This window comes from Musca domestica, unplaced genomic scaffold, assembly GCF_030504385.1.
Source record: "Musca domestica strain aabys unplaced genomic scaffold, Musca_domestica.polishedcontigs.V.1.1 68, whole genome shotgun sequence".
Taxonomy (NCBI): Eukaryota; Metazoa; Arthropoda; class Insecta; order Diptera; family Muscidae; genus Musca; species Musca domestica.
The window spans coordinates 162,470-184,723 of NW_026712379.1; the positions used below are offsets into that span (position 1 = coordinate 162,470).

A 22,254-nucleotide genomic window follows, 5' to 3' on the forward strand; every position below is an offset into this window, starting at 1 on the left:
ACTTTTTCAACAAATTTCACTAATTTAAATATTTTTTCAAACAAAATTTTTAATTCCAAAAATGTTTTGGCAGCTCATTGTCAGATTTACTCATTTTAAATCGCAACTGAAATACACTCACAAACGGGGATGCTCGAAGAGTTCGAGATTTATTTGAAGTTTACTCTCCACTCTTTTCTTTTATGTGGGAGCGATCACGAGTTACTCCTGTTGAATAAAATAAGAGTGAGAGTCGAAATGCTCGAATTAGAGTAAGAGTTTACTGTGAGCGTGAAATCGAGGGGGGAAATTATACTATGTGTGTGTTAAGTAGCAAAAGTATTCTGATGTTGCTGTCGACTGGAGGAGATCGCGTACGAAAATGGCAAAAGCAAGGGGTCGGTGGATTTTGTGTGCAGAAGAAACAAATGTAACCACCCTATTTAGTAGTGGAATCTGCTCGATGTTACTCTCGCTCGAGCGAATTTTACTCCGACTGGAAGCAAGGAAACAAGCTCCTTTCTATTCGATAGACAGAAATATAGAGTATCTTTGTTTTACTCTGTATCTTTGTTTTACTCGTGAAAGTTTTGTCTTTCGAATTTGAGCGAATTTCACTCTCTTGGCACAGATAGTCTGCTTTAAATATCCTCTAAATTTGGATAGTCTGAATAAAATATCCACGTTGTGTGGATAGGCCGTATAAAATATAATAAAATTTTAACAAATTTTAAGATCTACATTATTTAGATAATTTGAAGAATAACCGAGTATAAAATGTAGTTCATAATCTGGATAAAATACCTATATTATTTTGGATAGTTTGTATTAAATAACCATGATCCCGATAAACACTCTAAAATATTACATTTATCTGGAATATCAACATTTTCCAGATAATGTGTTTCAAATATTATTATTTGAATGTCATTGATGAAGTGTTGCCGTTAACGTTGAATAATCCAGACCTCCGAAAAACTCTCTCGAATTCGTATAAAGAGTGAAACTCACTCGAATTCGAGCGAGTGTTTTCCTAGGAGCAGAAAAAATGAAGAGCAAACTCAATTCTTCGATGTTGCTCGAATATGAGTGAGTCTATTTTCCTCCAGTTTTGAGTGGGACCAAAATTCATTCAAAAGCGGATTCTACTCTTGCCGAGCAATCTTTTAGTTCTTGTCATACCGTTGTCGTAATTCTATGTATGTTTAGTTTCCTATACAAAATCACATCCCTCAGTCTTCTACAGTACGCAGCAACATCAAAACCTGTTTGCCTAAACAAAACAAACGGGCAACGAATATGCTCCTTAAAAAACTCCAACTCTTCAAGCAATCCTGCTCGCGAGCAAATTTCGCTCCCAAGTGAAAAGGAGCAAATCTGTGCTCTGGAACAATCTGGAAAAACATTGTTGTTATTTCTATAGCGTAGATAAAATAAAATATACTCTGGATTGAGTTTTGCCTTCTTAAGGCGAAGATCATATGTTTTATGATTTAAGTGTTTGTTTTCTCTTTCGAGACAAGCTTAATGATCAGAAATGATCGGATTAATTAAATACTTTAGTTTCACGTTATCCGCATATAGGAAATCTTATTTGTTGAATTTTGTTTTAATTTTGGTATAGACGAAAATTAACACATCTAGGGCAGGTAAAACCTAATTTAGATTTTAATTCAATTCGTTAAAATGTGCTCAATTGAGTTTGTTTTCTCAGCTAAAGCCAAAATGTAGGTAAACCAAATTAAAGCTTTGCGTAATTTATTATTAGTATGCAAAACGTCAATACCTGTATAACTTTTAAATATTTCGAATTTGGATTCACTTTTTTGTTAGAAATTTGATTTTAAGTACCCCCTTTAAAATTGTTATTATGAATTGTTTCGATCCACACCCTCCCCTCCATTTTTTACTGGCAACTTGTGTGGCTTTCTATAACTCACAATTTTCCACTTCAGTAAAAAAAACACACACACACAAAATATTGCAATAAAATCTCTCCTAAAAAGGACAAACCGAAGGAGATAAACCAACTCCTTTAGAACTCTTTTTAGAACTATAAAAGTCTTCTTAGCACACCATTTCTAAAGAGTTATCAATGATATAAACTTCAACATACTTAAGTTGCCATAAAACAAAGATTTTATTTCATTGCCATCCTTCTCCTTGTAATTTTTTTGTCATTCAATGGAGAAACGAAACAAAAACGAAATACAGAAAAAACCACTGCATAGCTCAAACCACACTTCAGGTTGGCGGTACTGAACTCTAAGAGAATCTTTGAGAATGGTGGTAGGAGAACCTCAAAATGTTCATGTTGCTTGTAGTCCACGCCAAATGTTTTTCTTTGGCGTTTTTTTGTGCATCCGATTGCAATGTGCTCTGCGGCGGCGGTGTTTCCCTCTTGAAATTCAAATTTTATGGAAGCTCATTAAATATAAATTTGTCGTTTATTATAAGCGTATGTTGGATGGTTGACTTGGTTCGGTTCGACTCCAAACGGCTAGGCTGTATTTACCAAGTGTGTGGGTCTAGGGTACGGCAAGTGCATCATCACCATCCTCAGTGTCAGATCAGCTTCAACGACACAGGTCTCCTTGTGTGTCTCTCTTTGCTGCGATCTCCTCCGTTTGGTATTGTTTTGGGCCAAACATTGACGCTCCAATAAAATAATATAAATTAATTAACCCAAACCGGCAAATTTTGAAACAAACTCAATGCACCCAAGTCTTTTTTGCCGGTTTGTCCGTTGCACACGACAAAGAGGACGAAGATGAGGTGTGCAATCGTAAAAAATTTGCATTTCTTTGTTATAATCCGGCTTTGCGTGTCAAGGACTAAATATGGGTATGAGAGGGGCCATCACCACCACTACACAAATAAAAACAAGGAAAGGGCATAAAGCTGGCTGGCTGGCCGGCTATTTGACTTTTATTTAACAGCGGCAATAGCTGCCGCCAACAAAGAAGAAGGAAGGAGAAGAAATTCATTAGTACAATAAACATTTTCATTGGCATCATTGGAGGGCAAAGCGTTGTGCGTGCGTGTAGGCAATCGTCCGCCGGACCATCCGACTACACGCAGCCCATCTTTAAGGCAAGAGAGAAGAATGTTAAATTTTTTCTCTTTTTGTAATGAGTAATAAGTCTATCTAATACGTCTGTGCGGCTGAAGGTGTCATGCATAAGGATATTCATTTTGTTGTTTTATGATGAAATTCTCGCAATGCGTTATAAAATTATATGAGTTTTTAATTGAAAAAAAGAGAATGAAGTGTTCTTCACTGCGTTCGAATGAATTGGAATTGGATTTTACAAAGGAATTTTATTGGTATGTTGACGGACAACCTATGAATATCCAAATTATTCTGTTATGGTCACCTTTTAGGAGCTAGGATGAGTCCATGATTAAAAACAAACTGATTTTCCAACCACTTTTATCCATGAAACGATAAGCACCACAACAATTGTTACATCGTTCTCCGCTAGATATTTTGAATAAAATATTATTGGAAATTTCGGAATATTAAAATGACCAATCTATTGTATTTGTCTTTTGATAATGCCATTAATTTATCCACATTTCAGTTTTTGTATAAAAAAAACTCCGATTTACTCGATTTTACTCGTGAGTAAAATGTGCTCACGAGTGGGAGTATACATATGCTCAAAGACGACGAGTTTAATCTCCACTCTTTTGTTTTATGTTGCGACGTTGCAAAATCTTCGAAATAGGGGAAGAGTTATATCGAGTATATTGAATAAGGGTGTTTTTTCCTGATTTGTGTATGGGTGTATTAGCAACCGCGATTTTAAACGTTCTCTTAACTAAAAGCCTAGAAAAGAAAAAAACATAATGTATTCCAAGAAAGCGGTAGATTTTGTGGTGGAAAAAATAAAATCCGTTACAAATTCTTTTAAAATCATAAAAATTCCGAATGTAGCCGTTGTATTATGGTTTATACCATTACAATATTCAAATACAAAACTTAAAAAAAAAATCGGGTGAATAATGCAGCTAAAATCATCAAAATACCGAATACACGAAGACCTGGACCTGCACAGGCTGTAGTACCTATTAGGAACTTCTAATACGGAATTTCTGCACCTGCATAGACAATTTTTTGTCACAGATTGTAGTTCCTCTTACGAACTCTAAATACGAATATCGGGGGATACCGTTGTATGTGGGCTATACGGTATCGTGGACCTATATGGACTTTTCTCTTCCAGAGTACTCAGAAGGAACTCCTTTTACGGATTTTCAGACAATTTCATTGAAAAATTTGCCCACAGTCATCAAAATACCGAATATTGTAAAATTTTAGCTTCCTTCCTTATTCGTTTTAACTCTAGTGTGATTACAACAGACGGACAGATGGAGAGACGGAAAGAGCTAAATAGTCCTAGAATTTTACGCTGATCAAGAATATATGTACTTTGTTAGGTCTAAAATTGTTATTTCGATGAGTTACAATCGGAATGACGAACTTAATATACCCTCCATATTATATATGGTGGAGGGTATAAAAAGAAAAACTAACGCAACCACACTCTATATGCTTTGTTGGTATATATTGGCAAAAATGCTCTCCAAGAAGTAAAACAATGGTATGACAAAACTAAAAGGATACTCTGAAGTATACTCGAAAACGAGCGGGTGTTATAAAAAATAGAGTATATACTATTTATTTTTTCTACTCCCAGAAAAAATCCCTCCGCTCTCTACTCGAATTCGAGCGATCATTTCCGGCTCTCTAATTTCTTCACAGATATCCAAAACGGTTCACCAAACAACTTTCACGATTAGGGATAAACAGCTTCCCTTATTCCCCCCCGTATTTAGATCAAGCAATCTCCAAAAAATCTCGATTAGAACAACTAATTGTGAACAAATGCTCTTTGCTGTAAACATGAACTTCACTCTCTGCTTTCCACCAGCGACGACCAGTCAACCTACATAGAAGAACGCAAAAGAACAGAAACCTTCAGTGATGTAACATTTAAATAGGTCTCAACATATGTATAGAGAAAAAAAGTTCGTCGCTTTTATGTTTTTTTGTAATGTTTTTGTTGTTGTCTTTTTTGTATTCTTCCCTTGCAACAGCAAATATCGCACCTTGTTTTCACAGGTCTGGGGATTTCTTTTTTCTCTCTTTTGTGGGGCACTGCAGAACGGCGGTGGCGGCAGCTTAGCCCAGCATCCCACAGACATAGTCAAGCAACGGCAGACAGCAAGACTCGCTCGCTTTCTTGTTTTCTTGCCATGGCAACCAACCAACCAGTGAGCCAGTTAGGCATTTCGGCAGTCCGGACATTAAAACTTTAAGCCTTCAAGAAAAATGATGCAAAAGTTTTGCAAAAACACAGTCGTCCCTGCAAGGCATACAATTTTCGGAATTGTAGTTATTTGCACACCAAAAAAAAAAAAAAAAAACAGAACAGAACAAAGTTGTATGCCATGGCATAGCCCAGTACGGCTTACAGGAGGGTCTTCACATCTGGTGGTGTTGATGTGGCGGACAACATCACCTTTTGCATCACACCAAGTTGTTGGCAGTGTTCAAGTTCTTTGGAGAGCAATAGAGAGGGCGGTGGCACAGGATAACGGCTATGGAATCCAAGGCAAACATTTTATGTCGGAATTTTTGTAAGAATTTTTTGTTGGTGTTGTTGTTATTGCTGCTCTTTCATACATAACAGATATTCTAACATGAAGCGGTTTTTATTGAACTTTACAGGAATATGGCAAAAATGTTTTTTTCTTCTCATTTCTTAAAACTACACTGGCAAAAATTATTGCGCAAAAATCGGCCTATCAAAATTCATGAATTATCCTCCCCCACCCCCAAGACGCAATATGAGTTTCTTTATTTATTTATAATACAAACATGTGAAATGAACCACAAAAACAAAACGCCAATAAAAAGTATTCGTTTTTCCTTTATTCCAAAATTTGTTTAACTACCACCTACAGTTTAACAAAACGTTTAAATATTTGCACAAAAAATAATCGGATCTTGTGCTTATTTTATGGTCGAACGGTCGGTCGGTCGATCAGGTGCAGGCAAACAGTAACGTGTACAACAACCACAACAATAACAAATTGTTTATATAATTATCTAAAAAGCTGTCAAATATCAGCATTTCAATATTGGGGTTTCGGTGTTTTTTTCCTTTTGACAACACACCGCCAACAACAGCAGCTATGTGGTATTGGATTTCTTTCGATCGAAAGTAGTTGACCACCAACATGAAATTATTTGTCTGAACATGGTTTTTGTGTGCGGTAACTGGCAGAAAATTGCTGGACAAATGATTGAAATTGGAAAGAAATTTGTTTTGAGTTGACGTTTGTCCAACCCACGCAATGAACTACATGACAAATAGTTGGCAACACTAGACAAAGGTGGCCGTATTTATGAAATGGCAAGTCACAGTGTTTATAAAAACCAAAACCCCGGGAACGATTTAAATTTGGATACACAATGAGCAAAAAGTTTGACAATATTTAACCTCGTATGACATCTCAGAACAGCATTTAGGGCTTATACAGATTCATTTTTTCGGTTGATGTCGATGTAAAAATTACAACACTCTTGCCACTTTTGGCAGGCAACATTGTTGTGTTTTCATGGCTTTGGTTTCAAATATTGGGGACAGAGTTGTCTTTTTCATGTCGACGTCAAACGAGACTTTGGATCTTTTTTGGCCTTTGGTGTTGTTGTCCCCTCCCTGCAGTTGATATTGTATCAATAATATTTGAATTTCTATTTTAAGGGCATACCATCTTTTATGGGGTTAAATTTGCTAATAAATGTTTTTTAGAAATAATTCGCTTTTCCTCATGTTGGGCGCCAATCACAAACACTTTTTACTTAAAAGAATGTGCGGCATTTTGCTTATTCCCGGCGAAGGGCTTGCTTGAGGTGATCGACACTTTGGTATTTTTTAGTGCCAACTTTGCTTTTCAAAATACTCCAGACACAATAGCCCAACGGATTGGTATCTGGAGATACCGAGGAACCTCATTTTGTAACCATTCTTGGTTGGCGCGTGCTGAGTGCGAAGGTGCTGAGTCCTGTTGGAATGTTCAAGGTCTGCGGCCAAAATGTTGGCGTGCCCAAGGCTTTAATACACCCTCCACAATATTTTCGCGATAATATTCGGCATTTTTTTCTGATACCACGGTCGATTAATACGAGCGCAGAGCGACCATCGGCTGTTATGGCGGCCCACACCATCACAATGGCCGGCGCTTGAGTTCTGGTGGCCAACCGAAGGTGCACATTTTCAGCTGACCTTTTTATATAATAAACACGATCATTTTGTTTGCTTACAAACTGCTGGACAGCGAATGTTTTCTCATCGGAGAAAACCAAATTCGACAGTTCACCACTTTCAGCCAAGCGAAGCAACTCTTTAGCCCTCTTGAATCTATTTTCTTTCTGTGACGGTGTAAGTTCTTGCACTTTTTGGAATTTCAATGGCTTTACCCCCAGCTCATTTTTCAATATTTGCCGAATGGAATATTGCTATATGTTCAGGTCACGAGCCATTTTTCGGCCACTGGTTTCTATCAAGTCGTTTTTTTACTTTTTAAACCATTTCTGCTAATATTGCTGTTTTCTTCCGTCCACTTCCTTGACGTCGGGCTGGTTGCTGAAGTGCTCTAACGATAGCCACTTGTGGTTTTCCAGCCAAATATAAATAAATCACGCTTGAATTCCATCACGAGTAACTTTTTTTCTGCAAAATTCTCACCAAAATGCTTTTGTACGCTTGTAAACAAAATAATGAGCTGTCACTGGAATAATTTTAACAGCTGTCGGACGAGAGACTTAAAATTAGATAACAGCAATCTGAAATTGGTTGCAGTTTTTTTCATCACACCCTGTACAACTATAATAGCAATTCAGCTTAACATTATTTTTAGATTTTCCTAACAAATCATCGATCCATGTTCATATGATCTTGCTCTACTGATAAGAAAGTGTTAAGTTTCGCCGAAACTTTTTAATGGAAATGTAAACCAAGTTTATTTTTATTATTTCAACAAGTTTCTTTGATCCGTTGATAAGAGAGCTTTAAAAACTTAAACATTTGTTGGGGAACACCTTTTCCTAACAGAAAAACAAACATGATCTGAGATCACTGATTAGTGCTTGTTTTGCTGGACTTTCTTGGCCATAAAATTCAAAATGTTTATATAAAAAAAAACATTGACCCAATGACACCCAAAACCGGTATTCTTGAAGTGTAATTAGTAAAATCACAAGCCACAGTTATTTGAACTCATAAAAATTATTTTAAATTATGGGATTAGTTTTTCAAAAAATTAACTCAAATACCGACTACTGTTGCATAACATTTACGAATCATAGAAAATCTTTTCCAGTTTTCGACAAGTTGTTCAATGTAAATTTTACAATCTAATTGGAATATCATTGCTTGTATGCATATATTTTTTTTTTTTTCATTAAAGTCCAATAAACCTCCCATAGAGTTTCCATGTATTTTGATAATTTTTTGTCGGGAGTGAGGGCTCCTTTATTGGTCGTCTTCAGTTTGGTTCAGTTTGTATAACGAGAAAAATAATTTACATACAATATGTATCCCTAGATGAATCTCATCAGCATCATCAGTAGTAGACTCTGGACCCTATCCATGCAACATTCTTGTCATCATCAGCACCAGCATCATCATCATGTGTGTGTGTTTTGTATGTATAGATGAATGCGAGTGAATATGTTTGTTTGCTGTTTATCAGGTCGGAAATCTATCAAAGGAAAAAATACAAAAATGTATAAAAATCGAAACATTGGAAAAGTGAATAAATTTCAATGAAACGACGTCAACGTCAACAACAACAACAACAATAATACAATCAAAAGCCGTAGTAGAAAAAATATATAAAATGAACTGAATGCAACGTTCGTATATTTGTTTGTGTGGACAGACAGATGTGGACCCTCTACAAATATGAAACAGAATGAAAAAATCAGCCATCCAACCAACGAACGAACACAGTCAGCACCCAAACCGCACAGACGAAATCTTACAACATGCTGCAGTTTTTGCCCAGTTTACCGGGCAAAACAACCGAAATTCACAAAAATATAAGAGATAAGATTTTAGCCCCAGAGCCAATGCTAACTGCTTCATCTCCTCCATCATATTTTGTTAGGTATTTTGCCGTACTTTGCCATGCTACTCATCTGGGTTGATGTACTACCAACCAACCAACCAATCGACCAACTGCAGTCCATAGCCAAATTCACAACGGCAACAAAAAAAATGCACATTGCCAAACTCATGGTAGCTTCCAAATTGTGCACGTCATTTAAGTTAGAATCACTACCGGTTATTAAGAGATAGCCATACCAAGCCACCAAGCAAAAACTGAAAAGATTTAAACCAACGAATGAACAACATCAACTGAAAACGATACAAGCTCAATTTTAATCTTTACACAGATACTTGTTATCTTTGTCTACGAAAAGTATGACGGATGCCGTTTAGTTTTTTTTTTCTTTTGGGTGCTGCATGGATGGTTGGTTCGGTGGATGGATGGATGGATTAGTCTGGCGAATTGTAATACCAGCAAAAACTAACGCCGAATATTTGTTAATATATGCTTAGATATTCATACATACGTACCCACATTAGGGGTATTCATGAGATGCCAGATAGCAATGAAATATTTTACAATTTTATGACAAATTGAGTATTTTTTGATAGACCCTGAGGAAGTCACGTTTTTTTGGATTTGATTAAATAAAAAACTAATGGAATGGGGTTTCGCAAAACCAGTACTTCATGGTTGTATTCGACTAGAAATAGATAGGTAATATAAAAAACACAAATTCTTAAATATACAAATTAAGCAAAAAAAAGGGGCTTCCAAAACAGATAAAATGCCAAGAATCCATAGCTTTATATACTTCAGAAAGTATTCTTTAAAGCAGATTTCCAACAATTCTTGAAACATATTTAGTCCTTCTCAAAATATTCCTAAAAAATATACACGATTATAGTTACGATTACACTTAAATCATTGCTTAAAAATTATGTTAAAAAATTCAGCACGGTGGCGCCCAACGTCACCAACTCAAGGCAGAAAAGAAAACATGCGTTTTTGGTTGAAAATACTATTTCTCGATTAGAATCCACCACTCAGTATTAGAAAGTATTTAGTTTTTACCGTATGGTGCAGAGGCTCAACCAGTCTTGGGGTTAGCTAATACTCGATACGCCTCCAACATTGACATTTCTTGGAGGAAGGATTTAGTTTTGTTGTCGAGCACATCTATTCTAAATTTTGGCTTATTCACGTCTTATAAGCCATTAGCAGACTAGCCTTTGACAGATCGTCTTGACATCCCAACAGGACAGAACTCTGCTCCCGTTGGAATATTATTTATCTCTTCAAACCAAATTTCTTGTTTTGTAGCTCAAAGACTTCTAGCATTTATTCTGTCACGAACTAACGCGACATTACTCAGAAATCCTCCAAGTGTAATTGCGAGGGGGAGTCAATTAATAAATTATCCCGCATTAATTTATGCAGTTTGTCAGGACAACTATTGGTATCGATCACTACATACCAGAGTTCATCCTTGTCTTGTTTCCAGTAAAGCTGCCAAATGTCTATCCAATACAGACCAGAATGTTTTTAAAGAGCACCAGGCGCTCACCTCTTTTGAACACACCTTAGTTGACGTCAGCTAAAGTTATTTTGGAACAGTCTAGTTTGCTCAAAGGATTATAGTTGGAAGTATTTTTCTCGAGAAGTGGGAATGTCTAAAAACTCCCATGGTTTCGATAATCTCTTATAATTACTAATTTTTAAAAAATAATTACTTTTAAATCTATATTCCCCCAATTACAATTATTGCTCTGATAAACCTGAAAAATCAAATTATTACCCATATCGAGGTAATCATGTGATTCCTAAAATACCCCTTAATATTATATCCATATGCCTTTGCATAGCTACGCCTTCCCATTCCTCCAATCCCCAAACATTCACGATTATTACTTTCATAATTTTTCCAAAGAATGCCATGTCATTCCCTACCCTACTAACTATCACATGTACCATGGGATTCCCTGGACTTGAGCATTCATATTTTGTTTCCAAGAAAATCGTACAATTTTCCCAGAATATGTACGAAAGCCAATAGCAGACCAATTTACCCGACAGAGATCAGATACCATGCATAACAATGATGATGACACCATTAATACCTTTGATTTGGTTTCTACCTGGGCTCCTCTTTTCAAAAACAAACCAAAAAAGGCAACGACAATGACGTTCCACCAAAGGTATTCCAAGCCGCCAACAATGTTCACAACAATTTGGGTCGCCAAATGGCTGAAGGGAATCGAATCGACGTATCCAAAACACATAAAAAATCCAAAGTAATGATGTCCGAACACGTGCCTAAATTTCATCCACTACCTCCCATGCACACACACACACTCATACACAAGCCAGCAACCAACATTGTTCGATCGCTTGGTTCGTTCGTTTGTATGTTTGACTCAGAGACTCATCAATTTTGTAGATAAAACTGGAGACACTTTTGTCTGTCAATCGAGAAGTTTATGTGCGCCACATTAAGCCCAGTTGAGGCAGTCAGTCTGTCATTCAGTCAGTCAGGGATTTGTGATATAGTTTCACACATAAGCAAAGTAGAAAAGGTAAAACTATTTTTCAGCTGTTTGGCAGATTAGAAGCCACAAAAAAAAGGATTTTGTATTTTGGGGTATTTTCAAGGGGATCTAAAAAGGGGATTGAGGTGAATCGATAGCATGAAACACAACAAAAGTAATGGAAGGAGATTGCCGATTGCCTTCTAACGGAAATACTTGACATTCCTTTTGATATGAACCAGAATCGAAATCAATAAAAACCCACACCTCTGCTGCTCTCTCTCCTTCTCACCTGTGGGAATCCTTAATAAAGTTCATTAATTAATTAACCTTTTGTGAATGTGAAAATTGGCCGGCCGGCCGTCAGTCTCTGGCCAAAAGGCCCAAACCACAACGACAAAAATCAATAACTACATTTGGCTGTCTCCCTCAGAACTCCAATGTCAATAGTCGCCGTCTTTGTTGTCACATTAGCCGATGAACGATGGAGTAACCATAAAGAAGCCGCTCTCAAGTGTTTATTGAGCACATTTGAATAAAACAAGCATCGGACCACTTGGCTGGCTGGCCATGGTCAAGAAGACACCGGATCATCACCACCAGCAGAAGATGTAGAAGTAGATGTGTGGCGGCAAAGTAAAGCAAAATGAAAACGAAAACAAACAACAACACGACAAGCAACGAAACGCTAAACGTAACTCTTGATGATAGTAGACTGTCAAAGCGTAATTTTGATGGTCGCTTTAATTTTTGATGCTACTGCACTCCGTTCAACACCAACGTTGCAATGTGGAGGGAGGGAGGTGGCGGCGGTGGTGCAGCAATTTATGTTGGCGGGCAAAATCTAAACAGCCGAAACGCCGTATAACAAATGGAGTTCTTCGGCAAAGATCTTGTATTTATTTTACCTTATTTTGCAAGGGAGAGCGGCGGCAGGGGGAATGGAGACTTACGACAAAGACCAAGTGGTATTTCGTTTGATGTGTACATAAGTCTGGCGGCAGCTCGGCTTCAGAGCAATGGAAGCCATCAGCATCAGCATCATCAATATCAACCACAACAAAGTTCGTCCCCGTGGACGGGTATCACCTGTATGTGGAGGTCTTTCCATCTTCTCTACCTGGAGAAGTTCTTACAAACAAATCGTTCGGTTTCTATAAACGAACACTTCCTTGCAGTTCGAATCCAAGAAGTTGTCATCACAACCCAGATGACAACATCGATAATGTTTTAGTTTTCTTGCACTCTCCCTCTCTCACTCTCTCTTTGGCTTTGTTTGTTTCTCCCCGCCGTTGCATTCAAATGAACAGAAATGACTCAAAAGTGTTTGAGTTTGTTGTTTGATAGGAACGACCAAACAATGATCATCAGACGACAAGTCCGTCACATGATCTTTGGCAATGAATGAAGGAATGGAGTTTTGTCTTGGTTTTAAGAAAATGCAATAAAGCTCTGGGCTTTTTTAGGTAAAGGTGCGGTCAGTTTTGCCCGAAGTTATTTATGGTCTAGATAAAAAAAATAAATAAACCTATAAAAAGGAGAATTTTTATAAACAATTTTTATAGATTTTTGGCGCCAGGAGCAACGACAAGTTTTGGGTGATAAACAATAACTTTCAGAGCATCATAAAAGGGATTAGTCATTTTGAAGGATTCCAGATTTTGTTTCTTTGATTGCACGCCAAGATTAAAGTATGCTTACAGGGTGAGATAAAAAACTTAAACAAAGTCAAACGCCATAATTTAATTTTATTAAATGAAAGCAAAAAATGTCGGAAATAGCATCAAATTTTATAATCAGTTTAGATTTGTTGGAATTGGTAACCTTTGGCACGAATTCTGGCCTTCAAACGGTCAATGAAACCGTCGCAGGCTGCCCGAAAGTTGCTCTGCGGTATTTTGGCCCATTCCCGGCGAAGCGCTTGCTTGAGGTGATCGACAACTTGGTATTTTTTAGTGCCAACTTTGCTTTCCAAAATACTCCAGACTTTGGTGGCCATTGTGCGCTGGGAATGAAGCGAGGAATCTCATTTTGTAACCATTCTTGGACTTTTGGTGGCACGTGCTGAGTGCGATGGTGCTGAGTAATGTTGGAATGTCCAAGGTCTGCGGCCAAAATGTTTGCGTGCCCAAGGCTTTAATACACCCTCAAGAATATTTTCGCGATAATATTCGACATCCGCTGTAATGGCGACCCACACCATCACCATGGCCGACGCTTGAGTTCTGGTGGCCAACCGAAGGTGCACATTTTCAGCTGACCTCTTTGGCAAGTAAACATGATCATTTTGTTTGTTACAAACTACTGGACAAACAAATTCGCCAGTTCACCACTTTCGGTCAAGCGAAGCAACTCTTTAGCTCTTTTGAGTATATTTTCTTTCTGTTGCGGTGAAAGTTCTTGCACGATTTGGAATTTCAATGACTTTACCCCGAACTAATTTTTCAATATTTGCCGAATAGAATATTGCGATATGTTCAGCTCACGAGCCATTTTTCGGCCACTGCGACACCGGTTTGATCAAGTCGCTTCATTACTTTTCGAACCATTTCTGCTGATGTTGCTGCTTTTTTCCGTCCACTTCCTTGACGTCGAGCTACGCTGCCAGTATCAATAATTTCACTTTCATCAGTCAATTTGTGTTGCAGTCCTTATTTCATATAGTTTTACTTTTTCCTATTAAGATGCGAAAATGTGTTTCTACCTTCGCCGTTCCCTTTCATGATCCTAGTTTCTTTTTTCCAAATGAATAATTTATGTCTCAAAACTTTCTCAAATGTATCCATTTAATATACACATATGTATATAGTATGTGTATGTGTAAAAGGTTATTTTGTTGTTAAACAAATGTCACTCTTCTCGACAAAAACAAAAAACTGTTACTCACACATGTTAAGAGAGACGACAATTTACATAATTTCCTTGATATGCGACATTATTTTTTCCCAAGTCATGTTTATTTGTTTGTTTTTGGCCATTTAAAGTATGTCAAAACATCCATCATTGTAAACGGCTGACTGACTGGCTGGCTGGCTATTCAGCTGGACAAGAGTCCAACGATGTTCATAGTCCAAATGTATACTTGCTTGTTGTGTCAAGTGAACTTCTCATTCTCTCTCACTCACTCGCTGTCTCTGATCTAGGAGTTAACAATTACATTGGGGCCAAAACGCATTGCCACAACCCTGGTGTTGATATCAATAAAACGCTACAAATGTACGACTACGACGAAAGGCAGCAGGTATAGACAGATACAAGTAAACTTTAGACAACAAGCTGGACAAAACAAACAACAACAAGACACACCAAACACTGAAGGACCAGGAAAATAAATGCGAAAAACAAGAAGAAACGCATGTAATTAGATAAAAACATTTAAGCTCCGAAAGATAGGATCAGGTTTTCCCCCTCCAGTGTTTGGTTATAGAAGGCATCATGCCTTGGCGTTGATAAAAGCCAGAACGACGGACAACTACGCCATGCCATAGGCCAGAAATAGGAAAAAAGCAAAAAAGAAGAAGAAATCATAAAGCAAAGCCTAAAGAACAAACCTGCAATGATAAGTTACCCAGTGGTCAAAAACAAGAAGGGAGGGGGAATAACATTGAATTTGTAAGCTAGTTAAGGAGGAAATGAATAACAAAATGTGATTATCAAACATTTTGAGGTGTTTTGTAATATTAAATTGTACACGGAATAGTGTATCGGAGTTAAATAGATTAACTTTGCTCATTAAAGGAAAAGAAAAGAAATCCTTAATATCTGGCTGGGATAATATTTCTACGAAAAAAGTAATAACTGATAGAGGGAGAATGAAGACAACTATTGTGATTGAAATCCCATCTTTCTGTAAATGACGTCATATGAAGATTCCACTAGCTTTTTAAGTTGAACCAATATGTTTACATCATTTTTATGTTGTAAATCCATTCCAATCGAAAAAAATACCTATTTACTTTACTCATGTATTTCACAACTGAAATGTCGCCATGTATCACATGGTATGTTCAACTTGTACGTATGGAAAATTTGACATTACATTTCGTCAGATTAAGCCTTTGACAGCTTATAAGAAAAGCACATGGTAGAAGAATACCGGTACATATGTCAAACATTTTTAAATGATTTTTCAAAAATAAGTAGGTTTTATAAGATTTCTTATCCGATACCAATCGGACGTTGTTGTAATATGCATTTTTTAACGATTTTTGCACATTTGAATAATCTTTCATTAAAAAATTTCAATTTCAAAATTTGTTTGACAGTTCATGCGACTACCTGTATTCTTCTACCATGGAAAAGCGGCTGAACCATGGCACAATAGCAACATTTAACACAGCTGATTATCCAAACGACTTCTCAAAATATTTATTCGGATTGGAACCGCAGTACGAAATAATAACAAACTGTGAAAATACAAGTTTTGACGTTATCATAGAATAGCTGTCAAAATACTTATTTTAATTTACAGTACGAAGGTCAAAAGTAAGCATAAAGCCTTATTTATACCAAACAAGTTTTAATAAACCTTCCTTAAATTAGTTTTAAGTCATGGCCCAAGTATAAGGTCCTCCTTCCAAGCCAGCTGACTACCACATGTTATGTCAAAATGCATTATTGTGATTGAAATCACAGAGCAAATGATAAACAAATAGCCAAAAATTGTAAACAAATTTTGACATTTCATCTGGTTTTTTAAATTGTAAGAAACACCTTGTTCTTGCGCCATGCTTTAAGTAAACAAATTAGGTCATTTAAACTGATTTTTTAAATTTTGTGGGTTCTGAATTTCTAATTTTTACATTAATCAGCTGCTTCAGTTTTAAATATGTTTCGGTTTTGAACAGGTTCCCCTCTTTAAATATCCTTCATATTCAAGCCAAATACTTTTAATGGAATACCCAAATTCATCCCTTATTCAATATCTAGTCCTCGGTGTTTAAATCTCCATTACGTTTATGATGAAAACACCATTTTTGAGTGGGTGTGGGCAAGAAGTGCCATGATGATATGGAAACCCAAAACAAGTGCATGACTGTGATACAGACCAACAAACGGAACTTTACATTGCGCAGGATCTGGTTTTGTTTGCAGTGGCGGCTATCAACATTATGACCGACCAAGGTTGGCTGGCTAAACACCAGCTCATACCGAACAGGACCGACCATTTAGAAAATGTCTAATATTAAAGTGCCAGAAGTAAAGAGGATAAAAACAAAACTTCATCCAAGTTTTCCAAAAAAAAAAAACGCAGAAGAAGAAGAATAAGATTGAAATTAAAGGTCTATCTACGTTTGTCCCCACAAAAAGGTATAAATGATACAAAATGGAGATTGTGGCCCGATGTTTCAATGTGTATGTGTGTGTGGGTCTTTGTGTGGATACACATTGTGTTCACCAAAGGAGTCCCAAAACAAATCGGACAAACACACGCACACACATAAAGTACAGCCTCCCCAAAGTATTTAAGATTGCGTGCGCGCGTAAATAACAAAAGGAACAGAGACGACCGACTGACAAACAAGCCGACCGACAAGAAACCAATGAAAAAATCAAACCTGCAAGAACTTCATTATGGACAAAGCAAAGCAAAACGTAAACAAAAAAGTTACTTAACTTCTGTATCCATAGATGGCTGGCTGGCTGGCTGGATGTATCCAATATCTGCCATCAAACCAACCAACCAACCGGCCATCCCATCCCATTCTTTGTGTTCCATTCCCCCTGGCACAAGACAAACACACGCAGTGAGTATCATACACACCTATTGTTTAATGGAAGGTTGTTGTTGCTGCTGCTATCCATCTGGGTTTCTGTGTGTGTGTGTGCATATTTGCTGCTTGATCCGCCACTTCTATACTCTTTCGTATCTTATTAAACGTAGCCATCATGTTCTTGTGTTTTTAGCAACAGCAATGGTGGCCCCACCACCATACAAAACCCCCATATCGAGGAAGAAGAGGAAAGAAGCAACAACAACAGCAACTGCAGAAAAACCAGCAGGCTTAAAGCTTTAACAGTTTTAATAGCCACGACTACCAACAACAATACCAAAACAAAAAAAAAGCACAGCAGCAAGTCAGCAACAACATCATAATCATCAGCCAGTTGTATATAACAGAGATAATATACATGCATACTCATACTATATGTATGTGTGTATGTAAATACAGAGTTATATGAACGTTTGTATATAGATTTACTGCAAACGTACAGTGCTTGAAAAAAGTCTGTTGCATTTGATTTGAAATTGGGATTACGACATGAGTATTATTTTCGAGGGAATATTTTATGTAGGACCTAATAATCAGGTCATTCTCATACAAAATCTTATCATATGTATACTGAATGGTTAACCTGGATAAAGATTTGTATGTAAACATACTTTAAGTCAGAATGAAAAACTACCATTGAGATTGAAAAACCCTCATAAACCCTCAAAATGTTTATTTACGTTTTCACACGTTTAATTCACATTGACATGTATTTTGACAATGCTGGTGAAATCAGCTGGTCTATTCGGATGACCCATGGCAGAAGAATACAGGCAGATGCATCATCGCTTGGGAACATTGATATGTCAAAATTTGTTCAATGTTTTTTTAAACATATATAGATTTTTATATGTTTTCTTATACGAAATAGGTTGTTCTGATATGCATTTTCAACAATTTTTACAAATTTCAATTATTTTTCATTCAAAATGTTCAATTTCAAAATTGGTTGACAGTTCATTGACCCAGCAGCTGTGTCGATGCGACTTTCTGTATTCTTCTACCATGCGGATGACCTAATGGATAAGCCATGTTTTAAAGTTACCTCCCTTCTGTTGATATTCTTGGTGACATTTTCTTCGATGTTTGTTTTTTTTCGGAAAGTGGATTTCGGGTCTCTACTTCTTCTCCACAAGCATTTATTGTGATTGGAACCAAAGTACGAAATATTCACCAGATTTGTAAAATCAGACGATGATCCCATGGTAGAAGAATATAGGTAGATGCATCAACGCTTGGGAACATTGATATGTCAAAACTTTTAAAGTGTTTTGTCAAAAATAAGTAGATTTTTATGTTTTCTTATACGAAGCAAATCGAAAATTGTAACGACATGCATTTTTCAACAGTTTTTACAAATTTTAATAATATTTCATTCAAGATTTTCAATTCCAAAATCGGTTTGACAGTTCATTGTTCCAGCATCTGTGTCGATCCGACTACCTGTATTCTTCTACCATTTATGATCCCCCCGCATTGCCAATGTATACAAATGTGAATTAAACGTATGAAAACATAAACAAATATTTTGACAATGCGAGTGGTATTGTCCAGTGGTATTGATCTAATCATGGTAACATTGAGAAGCATATCCATCTCTTCATTTTCTGTAATTTACCTTGTCAAATTGCACTGAAAAGAAAACGGGTTCCCACCTCTGATGTGTTGAAAATATAAATTTTGACAATGGCATGTTGTCAAATAAATGACTTTTATGAAAACACGTTCGGTGTAACAAAGGATACACTCAACCTAGATTTTGGCAAATAAAAGTTTGTTGTATGATGTGAAAATCTATTGGAAAATCATTTCTAAGTTCTTTGGTTAGCCCACCATGCTTGTTTTCGACTAAAACCCGCTCTTATTCAGATCTAGTTACATTTTCGTCTTCTATTTTTAAGTTGGCTGATTTTCCAAAGTGCAAGATAAAATACTTGCCTCAATTTCTAAAGTGAAATGTGCTAGAGCAGTTTGGCTTGTTTGTTCGGGATACCGTAGTATTTTGTTGTTGCAAAATGGTCAGGCTTTATCCCTTTATTTTTGTTTTTATAAAAACAACGTTTGTTTATTAGTGAAATGTGCTCCATCTTTTTGCCTTTAGTGTAAGTTTTTAATATACAAACCAGATTCTTTTGATTTTTGCAGAGAATAAGGGAAAGAAAAGAGAGGGGGGGGGCAAAGAAACGTATAATCTTGTCTGCTCCGCCTTTATAAATAATGCATGATATCTACAACAACAAAAAACGTTGATACCACCAAAATGAAAGACAAAAGTGTGGCTAAGGGTATGAATGAATATGGTTACGAGGTTTATGCTGCCAATACAAAAAAAAAACCTTCACATATACATGTACACTTTTCTTTGGTTTTACTGGCATTTTCCCTTGTGCGTTTCTCTTACGAAGTAAAACCAAAAAGGAAAAAATATGATATTTTTTCGTTGCACAAAAAAACAAATCCCAAGTTGCAAGAGAAAATTCGGCAAAACGTTTTTTAAACATCACTAAATACGTCAACCAAACTTTTTCTTCAGGTACTGGCTACTTTTTCTTGGGGGGTGAAAATTGAGATTGTACAAAAGTTTTTTTGTTTGTATCCAATATTTCCAGTCGCTTTTCGTTTTGGCCTTCGACAACTCCCATCACCCCATTTTTGGATGCTTAAATATTCAAGCATGTACTTGAATCATAACGAGACAAACAAACTGCAAAACTTTTTCCACTTTGTTCTGAAGAAAAGTTGTTCTTGAACAAAAACATGAATATATCTTTTTCTCCGTCACAATTGTTGTTGCTTCAATTGTACAAAGAATAACAAAAATAATTTATTTATTTCACAGTACGAAATATAAACAAATAGTTTCGTCTCACTTTGAAATCAGACTAAAATCGATTTAAAGTTTCCTCTATACTCTCAAAATGCATAGTCAACATTTAAGAGGTATTAAAGACATTGTAATTACAAATATTGCATTTATATTCTTCTACCATGGACAGTTCATTGTCCCAGCAGCTGTGTCGATGCGACTATCTATATTCTTCAACCATTATAACCTCACTACAACATCAAATGTGATATGTGGCCAGATCTCTTTAATGCCGGTGTGTTTGTTGACAAATTGGACGACAATTTAGAACTCTTTAATGAGAGATAATGGTTTTCTCTCTAAGATTTTTCCATAGAAACATGGCTTCTAAAATTAAAAAATGTCTAATACACTGTTTTACAAATTCTTCAATTTTACTACAAATATAATTAATATCCTTCGCCAACACTAAAACAACAACTAATCTTCTCTTTAATTTTTCTTTCTTCCTTTACAGAAAAACAACGACTATCGTTATGTGTGGGTTGTGGTGGGCAAATTCATGATCAATATATCCTGCGTGTGGCTCCCGATTTAGAATGGCATGCAGCGTGCCTAAAATGCCAAGAATGTCGGCAATTCCTTGACGAAAGTTGTACGTGTTTTGTGCGTGATGGCAAGACCTATTGCAAACGCGATTATGTACGGTAAGTTTACACAATACGGGGCAAAATATTTAAATACTGATACAAGAGTAGAATTACTATCGAGTTTTCTCATAGACAGTATTTGTTATGTTGGAGAACACAAATGATAATTATATTTCATCTTAAGATATTATTTTTGATTTAAAAGTATGTTTACACACGAAATATTTATCCGTTTTAACCCTGAGAATTGACAAATCACAATAAATTTGTCTATGAGAAACATACCATAAATTCATTGTGATTGGTTAATTATGTCGATTACACCGGTTAAATATTTTTTATATATAAACGCACTATGATTATACCATGGCAGAATAATACAAATAGATGCATCAGCACTTCTGAACATTGTCATTCTGAACTTCTGAACATTGTCATCATAAATATGTTTTTTACTATTCTCTTATATTATGTTGTTCAGAGGCTGTTTTGATATGTTATTTTCAGCAAATTTAATTGAATAGTGTTCAATTAAAATTTTGAATTTAAAAAAGATGTTTGACAGTTGAGTCTACCAACAGATGTGTTGATGCAACTTCTGTATTTTTGCCATAAGATATATCATGGTAGAAGAATACAGGTAGACAGACGGATCGACAACCAACTGTCAAGCCTATTTTGAAATGGAAAATTTTAAATAAAAAATTATTGAAATTTGTAAAAATTGCTGAAAAATGTATATCATAACAACCTCCGATTTGTGTTGTATAAGAAAAATAAATAAAAGTCTACTTATATTTGACAAAACATTTAAAAATTTTTGACATATAGATGTTCCAAAGCGCTGATGCATCTACTCGTAGTCTTCAATCGAAATCATTATCAAAGTTAGATATGAAAAAAATGTTGACGTCTATTCCTGTTAAATGTCAAAAACATCGAACAGCTGTTTCATTCACAGTGTTCCTAGTGATGAAAACCTTGTTACCAAAAAATGGGGAAAAGACGAACATAATTAGCATAGTACAGGCTATTTGTTTTCCCTCTCCCTCAACCATTTACTTGCTGCCCAAAACTTTGCAAAAAATAGCTGTATCATCATCAATCATTTAATCAGCCGGTCATGAGATCTCGGCACATACATATATGCATATATCACACACATATTATATACGTGTTTACCCAAATACAATTTTATGTTTGTGCAACAAATTAGTTTATTTGTAGCAACTACTTAAATAGGCAAAGCTTAACGGCAATAACGAAACGAAATTTGACATACATATATTTGCTAGGTATAAACATACATAATTTGTGTTATTATGCACGTTTACATTGCGCGTTTTTTGATTAAATAATGCAATAATTTGATAATTAACATTATGCGAAAT

General features: G+C 36.1%; 1 protein-coding gene across 1 annotated transcript in view; it reads left to right on the plus strand.

Moving 5' to 3' along the window:
* The window catches only part of LOC131805959 (insulin gene enhancer protein isl-1-like), a 61,234-nt gene that overhangs the window by 26,607 nt on the left and 12,373 nt on the right, over window positions 1-22,254 (plus strand). The window contains exon 2 of the mRNA XM_059129771.1: window positions 20,731-20,920. Coding sequence (XP_058985754.1) covers window positions 20,731-20,920 — 190 coding nt within the window. The remainder of the gene's footprint in view (window positions 1-20,730; window positions 20,921-22,254) is intronic.